This window comes from Oenanthe melanoleuca, chromosome 11 (assembly GCF_029582105.1).
Source record: "Oenanthe melanoleuca isolate GR-GAL-2019-014 chromosome 11, OMel1.0, whole genome shotgun sequence".
Taxonomy (NCBI): Eukaryota; Metazoa; Chordata; class Aves; order Passeriformes; family Muscicapidae; genus Oenanthe; species Oenanthe melanoleuca.
In genome coordinates this window covers 6,692,830-6,705,714 of record NC_079345.1, presented here as the reverse complement: position 1 = coordinate 6,705,714, position 12,885 = coordinate 6,692,830, and the positions used below count along the sequence as shown (strand labels likewise).

Genomic DNA, 12,885 nt, shown 5'->3' with positions numbered 1-12,885 from the left:
GAAATGTAAAAGTGTCTTTTAATATAAATATAAATCCATCTGAAGTGCTGCAGGAGAGGACCGTGCCCCGCGAGGGATGCCCGGGAGGGAGGTGGGCGTGGCGGGGAGCGCCAGCAGCCGGAGGAACCGGGTCGGCATCACCTGGGCACCCTGCGGGCAGGGCTAGAGCCGGAGCAGCGGCAGGGCCAGCAGGGCCAGCAGGGCCAGCAGACGGGGCTGCAGGGGGGAGGCCGAGCCCCGCAGCGTGGCCTGGTTGGTCTCGGAGGCGGGCGAGCCGGGGGGCTGGGGGCTGGCCAGGCGGCTCCGGGCGCTGCACAGCTCCTGCAGGTTCCCCTGGAACTGCATCTTGCGGGACTCCTGGCGCAGCGACTCCCAGACGCTGCTGGCTTCCACGGGACATCTGGACAGCACGGCGCTGGCGCAGGTGTGGAACTCATCCCAGGACCTGCGGGGGAGGGCGGCAGTCGGGGGCGATGCTGGTGGCGGTGACCCCGCCGTCCCAGCCGCTCCCGCACGGACACTCACTTGCAGATGGTTTCCAGCTCCTGCGCCTCCTCGCCGGCCTCCTGCTGCTGCTGCTGCTGCTGCTGCTGCTGCTGCTGCTGCTGCTGCTGCCGGACGTGCTGGGTCATGCTCTCCCCCAGGCTGATGAGGCAGCCCGCGAAGCCCCTGAAGATGCTGTCGCACTGTCCCGCCATGCTGACGGGCTCCTGGCTCGCGGCTGCGGGGACACAGAGGAGAGGCCGAGCTGAGCCCCCGCCTGCCCAGCTCAGGGAACGTGGCTCTGAAATGTGGCGAGGGGCTCCCATGCCCCCCGCACCGCCGGCATCCTCTCCCTGTGACCTTCGCTCCCGGCCCGGGAGCCCGAGGGATTCACGGCCCGGCAGCGATGCTGCCATTCCCCGCAGGGCTCCTGCCGCCCACCTCACCTCGGGCCTCCCGGGCTCTCCCCAGAGCCATCTGTCCCGGCCTTGATCCCCTGACAGCAAAGATTAATTTGTGACTACAACAGATAAAAACAAAGCAGAGGCTCAGCAAGCTGGAGTCCCTGCTCTGACTGCAGCGGGAAAGAGGGGGAAAGGGGAAAGGAAAGGGGAAGGGGGAAAGAGAAGGGGAAAGTGGGACAGAGAAAGATAAAGGGGAAGGGGGAAGGGGAAAGGAAAAAGGAAAGTTGAGAAAGAAGGGAAGAGGAAAGGTTGAAACAGGAAAGGGGAAGAGAAAGAGGGAAAGGTGAACAGGAAATGGGAAACAATAAAGAGAAAAGGGAAAGGGAAAACAGGGAAGGAGAATCGAGGGGAGGAAAGGGGAAGAAAAAGTACAAAAGGAGAAGGCACAAGTGCAAGTCTGGCTGCTTCATTCTGAGAAGCCTCAATTCCCTGCTCTGCTCCCAGTTCCCAAAAACGATTCACCACTGGCACTGGCCAAACCCTGGTGCGGGACAAGGGACAGTGGGTGACAGGGTGTGTTCATGAGGACTGTGAATGCATCCACGACTGGTGGGAAGCCCGGAAGGAGCTGGTGTGTGACAGTCACAGAAAAACCTGCATGGTCCTCAGCTCTGCCCCAGAGGTCCTAGAGGTCAGAAGATGTGGGGTCCCTGTGCCAATTCACAGGAGTTACAAGAGTTTCGGAAGTGACATGGGTGTGCACCAGGAGGTTTCTAACTGAGGGGAGGTTTCTGCGGAGGACCCCTGTGGAAAGGTGACCCCAGAAACTGCTGAAAGTTTCCCGGTGACTGCTGAGGCAGCCAGGATGTCTCCAGGGAGCCTTGTGTGCCTTGCTGCAGGCATCCCATGCCTGCACTCCTGGAACAGGGTCCTGAGCAAAGGGGCTGAGGTCGAGACTAACCCCAGGACGAGCCTGACACGATCATAGAGCACTTTAGGTGTTTGCAATGAGAACCCCCTGAGCACAGCACCGAGGAAAGTCTCGGACTGATACCAGACACGTGGGTCACAAACATCGCAGGTATCAATAGAGAAAGTGGGATCCATTGCTCCTCTTTTGACCCAGCCAGGTAACAAGTGTGCCTCCCACCAGCCCAAGAACCCAGCAGCTGATGCTTCCCCTCAGCCGCCTGGTCCCTGCTGCAGGCTGAGCTTTCACCTCCCGGGCTGCTCTGATGTCCGGCACAAACTCTCCCCTCTGCTCAGCAACCTCGGCATGATGCTGGGCAGGGCGAGCAAAGAAGGAGAAAGCAGAAGGGCAAATCACCTCTGCTGCTCCGCTGCAAAACCATGGGGAAAAACCTGCCCCCGGCTCCGTCAGGGAGAAAGCCCAAGGGAAAAGCACGGAGGAAGTTTCCCCGGGCGCTGCAGAGCATCCCTGGCTCCCCAGCGAGCGCCGACGCAGCCATCCTGCTCCTGGGGAAGGGTCGGAGTCACCCACCCTCTGAGCTAAAATCCACTAGAGCTTTGGTGGTCCCTGTCCTCCATCCGTGCAGCAGGACCCGATTAGTCCCGGGCTCCCCATCTCCTTTCACCGGGTACCGCTGTGCTCCGCATCCTCCCCCGGCTCCCGGAGGAGCGGGAGCGTGGAGGGGACACGCTGGTGCCAGTGAGGTGCAGGACCTGCCGGATAAGCCCCGAGCGGTCAGGATGCCCTCCGGCCCCGGTGAACCAGGGCAGCAGGGAAAGCCAGCAGGTGCGCGGGGCTGGAGGGCCAGGGCTCGGGAACTGTCCCCGCCTGAGCAGAGAGACCCCGGACAGCGCTGGGAGCCGCGTTCCTGCTTACCCGGACACGGGCACGGCACAAGGGTGGATGGATGGCTGAGCCGTGGGGCAGCCGGGCACCCCGCTCCCCGCAGCTACAGACGGTGCGGGACTCGGCCGGGGGTCCCGCTCCCACCCTCCCGCTCCCCAGCCCCGGCGGGACAGCCCGAGGGTGCCGGCCCAGCCCGGCCCGCGGCACTCACCGAGGTGCAGGAGCAGCGGGCACAGGACGCCCAGCAGCCGCCAGCAGCCGCCGCCCATGGTACGGACCCCGCGCCGCCGCCGCCGAGTGCTCCGCGCCCGCCGCCGCCGGCAGCCCCGGGACCGGCACCGCCCGGGACCGGCCCCCGGCACCGCCCCGGGACCGGCACCCGGCACCGCCCCGGCGCCACCCCCGGCACGCCCTGCCGAGCAGCTCCCGGGGCTGGCGGCTCACGGAAAAACACACACTGGTTTGGGTTGGACGGCAACGTAAAATCCATCTCGTTCCAAGTCGGCAGGGACATCTCCCAGCGCTGTGCAACCTGGAGATGTGAACGCTTCCAGGGATGGGGCATCCACAGCTTCTCTGGGCAACCTGTGACCCACTGCCCTCACAGGGAAGAAATGTTTCCCAATATCCAATCTGATGTGCCCTCTGTCAGTGTGAAGCCGTTCACCCTTTTCCTGTCACTCACTGCCCTTGTCCAAAATCCCTCTCCAGCTCCTTTCTGTATTGGGAAGGTGCTGCAAGGTCTGCCCAGAGCCTTCTCCTCTCCAGGAAGGAGGAGCAGCCAGAGATATTTTTGCTGTGAAAAGGGGAGTTAATGTCCCCTTCCCACAGCCAGCAGCCCACCATAACCTCCTGCCTCTCCCAGGAAGCAGAGACCACTATTTCCTGCTGGACTCACACAGGAAAGCTTAAGCAGAGGCAGGAAAAAATCTGGGAAAAGAAAACATCCTGGCCCCTCACCTCAGGCTCCAGTCTGGAGATGGTTTGATATCCTCAAAGACCCCTCAGTCTTCTCCCTCCATCACACAACAGAAGAAAGTCTCCACTTTTTTTTTTCTCAAAAAGTTTTTTATTGAATTGTTCTTAATGTTATTTCCAAAAAAACCCAAAAAACAAAAAACGAACAACAAAACCCCCCAAAACTTCAAAATTTAGATAAAAAGAAAAACCTGGGTGTAAAATCAAAACTAATGTCTGAAGCATGGACATGCTCTGAAGCACAACAGAACCTGTGGACCCCCGGGGCTCTGGCAGTTTGCTGCTGCCTCAGCACCCTGACCCAGAGCCCCTCCCTGGGGGACTGCAGAGGTGTCACCCCCTGCCCAAACCTGCCTGGCTGCGTCAGGCGGGCCGGGCACTTCACCGTGCATCTGCAATTAACGAACCTCAGAGTAACTAACTAATTAATGAATTTTAACTAACCCCTCTCGCTCAGCTGACCTCCTCCCTGTGCCTACAGCCCGTCAGGGAGGAGGAGCTGGAGCCCTTCACTAAGTGTGGGTACAGGTTTCTGGTGGCAGCCCCTGTGCTCGGGCTCAGCGCACACCTCACTGCTCCCTTGCTGACGGCAGCAGATCCGAACTTTTAAAGGGGTAAGAAAATCCACTGGCTTCTGCTGCATGAGACATGGACTGCCAGCCAGCCTTGGGGACGGATGGGCAGGTGAAGAAGAGATTTAACTCTCAAAAAAGAGGCTATTTAGGAAAAATAAGCCAAGTGAATGTTCAGTGACTATTTGGAACTATACACAGATGGCGTTCGCCTTAGAGACATCACACACGTGTTGATAGATTTTCTTGCAAGAGCTCTTACACCAGCCAGACGTCGTCAGTAAGTGTGGATCTGCTGGGTGGGCTCTGGTGGAGCAGCCCACAGGCAGCCAGGTGCTCCTAGGTCATGCCAGGGGTGACCAGGCCCTGCAGCATGATCATGAGGCGCCGCGCGGGTTTGCTCAGAGGGTTGTGCAGTTCCACCTGGAGGAACTGGAAGAGCTTTTGCCGCACCTGGTTCATGACTGACCCCATGTGGTCTCGGGTGATGGGGTCGCTTTGGTCCAGGTGCATCACTGCATCCTCCAAGTAGCTGAAGGAGAGAGAGCAAGGTTAGGACCAAACCCAGAATACGATCCCAATCTGAATCAGCTCATGTTAGCACTGAAGATGCACAGTTTTGTTCCCCACTCCATGCAAACTCTGCAGTATGTTCAGTTGTCACGACATAAATGCTCCTGACTCACAGCAGTCTACCTATCCCCGCCTAAACATGTGAGGTCAGCCTACAGCTCCCAGCCTGCCCACCTGCCCCACAACCTGGCTGCTGGAACCAAGGCAGAGGCAACAGCCCGTGAGAACTCCCCACAGTGCTGGAAGTAACTCTCAGTAGATTTTTTCTTAAACGCCTTTAAGCAGAATTAGTCACTCATTAGGCAGTAACACCCTCAGCAGTGAGGCTCAGTTTGTGTAGGGTTACGATAAAATCCATCCAGGAAGGGGTGGGAGAAGTTCAACACTTTTACCAACAACACACTCTGAAGTTCAGATGAGCCATCAGCTTTTAAACCACAGCCTGAGTAAATCAGTGTGGTCACTGCAGGTTTTCAGTAACAATGCAGTTTAAACTTTTCAGCAGCAGCTTTAACCCCAATTACCAGCCTATAACTTGGCTGTAACTTTAAGCTCTTTTCAGTTTTTCTAGCTTGCTTTATCCTTATTGAGTTAAAACTCAATTTAAGTAATTTTTCCATACAAGCCATAATCAAAACCTGTAGATACCTTAACAATTTAGCTTTTAAGGGCAAATAGCAGGGTTTTGACTCAGACACTAAAAATGTTCATGGCAAGTATCAGTACAGTCACTATTTTGTCACACAAGCTTTGCTTGGAACATCCACCAGAAATGATACCAGTAGCTCCTGCTGCAGCCTCCCACTGAGCCTTTCTGACAGTCACGACAAGAAACTGCTGACACAAAGTCCAGCGATGGGTTAAGAGTTGAGGACACAGCAAACCTGCCCTGGATACTACACGATCCAGGGAACATGGCACCATCCCTCCTTTTGCCTCCACAAGGAGATCATTCCTTGGGGAATGGGCATCACTGCACAGGCTGCAAATATTCACAGGCTACAGTTCCAGAGGTAGCAGCACCTACTGCTGGGTACTCCTTCCACTACACCTCAGGGCAGCAAAGACTTCTGTGGCAATGCTGACATATTTTTCTGAGTTCCCACTGGCTGTAAACATTCCAGTAACAGGCTACAGAAACTCCAACTTTTGTCCAAGTTCCACCTTCCACTTCCAGGCAGTGAATTTAAAGCCAGAGCTAAGAACAGGACCCAATTCTCTGGTCATACTCACTTCAATTTCAGCTCTGTACGAGTGCCCAGATCTGAGGAGAGCTGCTGAATGAGGGAGAGCAGCACAGGCTGGGACAGTGGGCATGGATGCTGTCCAAATACTTGCTGAGTATCCACAGTCTCACAGACATACAGAACTAGGTTGAGATCTGCTGCTGTTAGAGCCTGCAAGGAAGACACAGCTAAAAATGCACAGGAACCAACGGGCAGGTAAGGAACACAAGACAGAGGGTGTCAAAAATCTCTGCACCTCTGCTGTACAGGCCAGCAGGGCCATGTTTAGGCTCTTGCTCTATGCTTTGAGGACACCTGTGTCTGTTCCAAGCTGAACAGAGCACAACCACACAGAGGGGAGCAGGTTACTGTCAGCAGCATGGAGCAGGGCCAACAGTGCTATCATTCCCACAAGAGTTTGTCTGCAGCAGCTGAAAGGGATCTGCCTGCATGTTCAAAGTCAGAGGCAAGGTCAGGCCCCAGCTGCTAGATCTGCCTGGAGAGGCTTATGAAGCTGTTGCTTTTCAGAGGTGAGCCACGTGTCAGCGCTGATGGCAGAACACACTGGTTTTACTGGAGCACTGACACTGTCCTGACAGGACATGGGCAGGGAGGAACTTAACTGCTGCCAAATCATGGAACCTGCATGGCTCTGGCTCCACCTGCATGAGAGCAGCTGCACCCCTCAAGCACTTCACTGCAACAGTCTTTTCAGTCAACTCCTGTGTAAGCTCTTGTGAAATTATGTGCCCACCCAAGGAGCCTTTTTTTTCCTTCTCAGTCCCCAACAAGCAGTGGATGACTACCAGGAAAACTAGGTACCTGCTGGAAAGCTTGGTTGAGGTGTCCCTGCTGGAGCAGCTGAAGGATGTGAGTCTGCTGGGACTGGAAATCCATGTGAGTAGAGGGGATGGGTGTCCCGGCTGCCGAGCGCATTGCCTGGACGATGCTCGAGGTGACAGCTGCTTGCTGCTCCTTCATAGCCAGGCTCACCTCTCCTTTAATGACTCTCTGCACCTGGGCCAAAATAGACTCCTGCATGCTGAAAAAAACAAACCAGAACCCATGGGTACCTCTGAGAATGAAGAGCCAAGGGACAACACTGCACAAAGCTTATACCAGTGACAAAGCACAGGCTGGTTTGCTTATTGTAGTGTGACTCCCTAAGGGTTCATACAAACAGATCTGAGGCACAGGCAACTCTGTGGCCAGCACCACCATGTACCAGGGTACATCTGGAAGATGATGGGATTCTGTGCAAGAAAGTGACATTTCAGAGAACTAAGCCTTTCATTAAACAATGTTTTAAATCTTTAATGTCTCTGTCTTACAAGCAAGGTAACTAAGCTGTGGGTTTATTCCCAAATGGGGCCAGCTTCCTACAGTTCTGTCAGATGCAGCTCCTAGTGTGCAGATGACACCTTTAGAATGAGAACACACTTACACTGTGCCTGTGACTTCTCCAGAGAAGAGGATTTCACAGTGCAGAACCTGCTGCTATGTGTGACACCTTTTCCCTCAAGGGCTGGATTCTCCCCTCTCACAAAGGGTACAAAGCATCAAACCTGCTTTATCACAGGTAGAAAAGCAGGAATTCCCTGGGAACAAGCACAGCCCATGCAACAAGACCAGGACTTAGTCTGGTGGCCTTCCTGGCAACTCTGCTTGCACTGAAAACCCCAGTGTGTTCTGACATATGTGTTCTAGTGGGTTAAAACAGACAGGGCTGTTCTCCCCCACAGGTGACCACCAGCCAATCCCAATGCCTGGCAATCTGCCACTGCCTCATGGTGTGAACGTGCTGGAGGCACTGCTGGGATCCCATCCTGAAACCAGGAGGGCAAAGCACAAACTGCTGCAAAGCAGCTGTGGGGAGAGAGTAGCAGCCTGTAGAAACTGTTGAGGATGCTGAGTAAAGAAAAGCCTTCAAAAGACTCCTCTGAAATGGCCTTCAGGAAGCATTCAGATTTGAGTGTGCTTAGGGGTGCCTTAGATCCTTCTGTTCTCCACTGTGCACATGGGACCTGGGGAAAAGCTGAGCTTCCCAATACAGTTGGGAAACCTTCTGTGGGCAACAGTCACCAGCCCACATGCTTTGCCCTATGTGCAGGGCCAACAAGCAGCCCCACAACACTCCTGGCTTGCTTCCACAACTAAGCAGGGAGAGATGCTTGTGACACATGCTTGTAGCATGCCAGTGCCATCTCTTTCCACAAGCCCAGCTGCCAACTCACTTGCCCACGATGATGTGCAGCTGGTGCTGCACCTCAGCATGGACACTGGCTGCGATGGTGGACGCCAGCTGCTCCGTGCTGCTCTGGAAGGTGCTGATGAGCTGCCGCAGCTGGTTCAGCAGCGGCTCCCGCACCTCCTGCTCTCGTACCTTCTTGTTCTTCAAGTGAGCCTCCAGCTGCTGGATATCTGCAACAAGCACAGAAGGAGATGTTTGTGCCATCTGTAGCTGTGGAGATGGTCAGGGCAGAAACGCAGCTGCCAGGCTCTGCATGTTCTCCAGCAGAAGCAATTGCTGAGCCCGTGTATGAGCACAGGACAGAGGAGAAGCACAAGCCTTGTTTTGGGTTGCATTATATTAAACTAGAAACCCATCTTCCAGTTTCCCCATCACACAACACAGCAATAAACCCTCCAATCCTCCTACAGCAGACTTCTACAGGCACTCCTTGCTCAGGAGAGATAAAGGCAGGAGTGAGGGTGTTTTATTTCATACGTAGTGTGAATTGTGATCTGCATTAGTTCAATGCTCATGAAGAAAGACGGGTAAATTTTTTGACAGAAAAGAAATCATGTCTCCAGAGATTTAAAACATGTATTTTAAAATATCTTATGAACTGGTCTGAACAAAACGGAGAAAAATGTAAGATCTCATATTTGTGGGAGACTTGTGCAGAAGAGGAAGGGTGTAAAATAAACAGCAGCTGGAGACACTCTGCACATCTATGGCCAACAGAAGACACTGTGCTAGCACTGGCCACATTCAGGCCCTCTCAGAAACCAGCTCTGCAGAGTAACACCTGTCCAGCCTCCCCAAAGGCCAAGGATCTGCATCCCAAACCTGAGAATAGGAATGATCTTCCACAGCGCACCAGTGTATAGTTTTCCTTACTTAAGGGTATACTCTATTTCAGCCTATGTCATACTGTTCAGCCACTGTTTAACCTCTGGTCATCCCAGAACTCTTCTCTAAACTCCTCCAATCCATTAGTCCTCTGAGAGGAGGGTCTAGCTCCAGGACTGCTACCCTGTCCATTCATCATGTTCTTGACACCAGGAGGGGATAATCCTGCAGCTGGGCTTTCCTACTCAATGGGTGAAGTCACAGATTCCCAGAACACAGCTGAGTGTTTTTGCTATGTGGGCTGCAAAGACCAGAAGTGAATCCATACTCTTATAGCACCACTCACAAAAACCTCCCCACTTCTGCTTCCCAAGTATGAAACAGAACACATGGATGGGCTAAGAGGTTAAACACTCAGCAGTGAAACTCTGAAAGGCAAAAAACATAAGGACAATGTGTTGCCAGCCACTAATGCAAATAGTGCAGAGGAGACTCGAAGAAGAAAACCTACTCACATTCCTGTGTGCCCTGCTTGAAGGTGTCATTGATTTGCTGGAACATGGACTGGCAGCTCTTCTCAAAGGCTGGCAGCACGACGCTCTGGAAGGCCTCCCTGTAGGCTGACTGGATGGGTCCCTGCAGAGTGTCAGCTGTGGCCCTCACAACACTGTCTGTAAGGTTCTTAGAAGCAAACACAGAAGATTCCAGAAAATTAGTTCCAGTCTGCTCCAGGACTAAGGCTGTGAGCAAACACCAGGTCCCTGCAGCACACCCACACCAGGTAAGGATAGCCCAGTGTCCAAGGGTGCTCCCTTGGCTCTTCCCACTGGCCAGGCTGCACTGTGAATCCAGCAGGCAGAACCTCTGCTTGCTCAGGGGCTGCCCAAAACCAGCACCTCATCTGTACTTCTGCTATAGAGCAAGGGAAGGTGCCACCGGCACAGCTCCTTTCTCCTTCTCCTCCTTCCTTCCCAAAAAACCATAATTCCCAGCCAAGGTAAGTAAGCAGCTTGTGTCCTCTAAATAATGTAGATATGGAGAACAGAATGGAGCCAGTCAAACATTTGCCACTTGACTGAATTGGCCCTAAAAGTCACTGCTGTTGTGAGAATTTCTACACTAGTAGAAAAGGAACAACTTGGTAAATTAAAAAAGTGTTAATGAGGCAAAGGCGCAGGGGAGATACAAAGAGCTTGTCCTTCTAATGAGGCCATGAAAAAGCTTTGACTACTGGCAGCTAAACTGGCATTACCTAGAGACAGAGGTGAGGGGAAGAGAGGTAAGAAGTTGCTACCCAGGCAGGTGACAACTTATTGTGCCCTGAAAAAGCTACTCTGGTACTCCTTACCTTTGATTTCACTAGCTTGGTAATATTCTCTTTAAGTGTCCCTTCAACAGCAGTGAGCTTGGCAGCAACAGTATTACTGAGCTGGCTGACAGTAGGGTCCATGCTTTTGGAAATGCCTAGAAATAACAAAAACAGGACAAAATTGCAGCTTTAAGCCTAAAGTCACATTACAAAGCCCAGAAAAGAAAATGGAATCAAATTATTTTTTCATATGGCACAGCAAGGGACAATGATCACAAACTTTGCTCGGGGAACCAAGGTTGGACATTTGAAGGAAGTTTTTGCTAGGAAGGTGGTACAGCTCTGGAAGTCACCAGAAGCTGTGGAACCTCCAGCCTTGAAGATTTTTAAGAGATGGTGTGACAAAGCCACAGCAGATCTTATCCAGAATAGCAGGTAGCCCTTACTTAGGCAGCTACTGGCTCCAGGCTTTCCCACCAGCAGTTTTTGGAACATTTCCTTACAAGCATGGTACCAGTGCATTGAGAAAGGGCAAAGACAACTTCAAGCTTGCTCCAGCCAAGACTGAGCATTTCCAAACTCATCAGCCTCTTTCACCTTCCTCCACTGAACAGACTCCACAGGCTTTAGAAATTATGAGGGTCAGACCACATCCTCTGGGAAAGGCATTCCCCCTGGGAGCCTCATACTGCTTCTAAACCACAGCCCCTCTTCTCAGATTACAGTGGGGCCCACAGCAGTCTGTTGTGCAGACAGATTGGTGTCCACACAACCTAAAATCTGCTTCATACAGTGCCAGCACTTTCCCAGTGTGCTTTCAATCCCAATGGAGCTACCTGCAGGGATCCACCTGCCAGAGCTAGGCAGCCACACTCACACTGGGGCACTGTCTTCTTCATCTCCTCCCGGATGGTCCTCTCCAGTCGGTTGCACACAGCTGTGGACAGGGACTGGGACAGCTGCTGGGACAGGTGCTCCTGCAGCTGCCCATTGCGCTGCTGCCCTTCCAGCAGCACCCGGTCCAGCCTCCTCTCTAATGACAACTTGTGTTAAGGAGCACAGCAACAGATTTCCTGTCTACCCACAACACTCCTGTCCACAAAGATGGACAGCAGCCTCACCTCCAGAGGCTCAGTGAGAGCAGATGTGCAGCTCTAGTGAAAGAGTTGTCTCATAACATTACTGCTGTGTTCCTGAAACGTGGTGCTTTTGAATGATTGATCAGGGTGAGAAAAGAGCTTTGGAAGGTACGTTAGAAAGGATCAGCCCATAATTACTCTTGTGCAATTGGCCACTGCCAGAGGTGGGATAATGTACCAAATGCACCTCTGGTCTACACCAGCACTGCAGCACTTATGGCTTAATGGGTAACTAAGATTTAGTGGCACACAGAAAGTGTCAGTTCTCCTCTGTTCTGAGTTTCTTGGCCTGAGAGGAACTGAAATAGTTATACTGCAGTCATGCAATTGTACTGCACTTATAGCCCCATGCTCCCCAGATCCTTGACCTTTCTGAGCCCTCCTCAGGCCTTCCACCAAACAGCTGCAAACAAGGATACGCTCCTGCTCCTGCTGGGAGTCCATCACCCTCTCAATGTGGCCCATGAGGGAGCTCTGGATGGCATCCAGGTGATCCGTGAGTCGCTGCAGCAGCTCCATCTGGTTCTGCCGCAGCTCGGAGAGCTCCCGCTGCTGGCTCCTCAGGATGCACATCAGCTCATCCTGGAACTCTGCTGTCACCTGCATGGGAGAGGACAAGCATTCATTTCTAACAGGACTGGAGGTCAGCTGAGCTTTCTGCTCAGTATTCAGTCAACCCCTGTGCCTGGAAGTGAAGTGTAACACACAACACAGCAAACAGGAGCAGTTTAATGCCTATTCCCAAGAACTTCTGTGCCAAGGAATGAACTGATAAAGCAAGTTTCCTGCATGGAATTAACATATGGTTACTTAAAATATCAACTGTTTAGATTCAAGATGCCCTTTGAAACAGGTATTATTCACTTTTGGCCAGGTATTGAGAGTATTCATGCCTACAAATGCAAACAGTGACCTCAAACACTCAAAAAAGAGCTGTGCAATCAGTACAGTAAGGAGGCTTCTTTAGAGCACTTTTTCAGATCTTTAATTTATTTATGAAAATCAAACAACTGGACAAGCATAAATTTATATATGTTGTCTCTTCACCTGCTCAAAATAGTTCAAGGCATGTGACAACCGACTCTTAAGGGAAGGAACAAGGAGACACACACATCAAGGTCAATCCCCCTGTGACCCTTTCTTTGCTGAGAACAGCTTATCTTGCTGTAGGCAGAGGCAAGTATGAGAAGGAAATCAACAGTCTGAAGAGCACAGAGCTCCTTCTCTGCTGCATGTCAGCACAGAGCAATTCCAAGCCCAAGTGCAGCCTCATCTCAACCTGCTAGGGCATGATCCTTGATACTTCAAG

General features: G+C 52.8%; 2 protein-coding genes across 2 annotated transcripts in view; both read right to left on the bottom strand.

Annotated features, from left to right (window-relative positions):
• NRN1L (neuritin 1 like) lies at window positions 1-3,037 on the bottom strand. Its single transcript, XM_056500633.1, has 3 exons — window positions 2,915-3,037; window positions 526-721; window positions 1-445 (listed from the first exon to the last, which is right to left on the bottom strand). Exons 1-3 carry the CDS (start codon window positions 2,970-2,972, stop codon window positions 163-165), a joined length of 537 nt encoding a protein of 178 aa, XP_056356608.1. The 5' UTR covers window positions 2,973-3,037; the 3' UTR covers window positions 1-162.
• Window positions 3,038-3,749: 712 nt separating this feature from the next.
• Window positions 3,750-12,885, bottom strand: part of EDC4 (enhancer of mRNA decapping 4) — a 31,697-nt gene continuing 22,561 nt past the window's right edge. The window contains exons 22-29 of the mRNA XM_056500786.1: window positions 11,996-12,176; window positions 11,315-11,470; window positions 10,477-10,592; window positions 9,644-9,809; window positions 8,287-8,473; window positions 6,875-7,094; window positions 6,060-6,223; window positions 3,750-4,785 (exon numbers count right to left, since the gene is read on the bottom strand). Of these exons, the coding sequence (XP_056356761.1) occupies window positions 4,593-4,785; window positions 6,060-6,223; window positions 6,875-7,094; window positions 8,287-8,473; window positions 9,644-9,809; window positions 10,477-10,592; window positions 11,315-11,470; window positions 11,996-12,176 (1,383 nt within the window). The 3' untranslated portion in view covers window positions 3,750-4,592. The remainder of the gene's footprint in view (window positions 4,786-6,059; window positions 6,224-6,874; window positions 7,095-8,286; window positions 8,474-9,643; window positions 9,810-10,476; window positions 10,593-11,314; window positions 11,471-11,995; window positions 12,177-12,885) is intronic.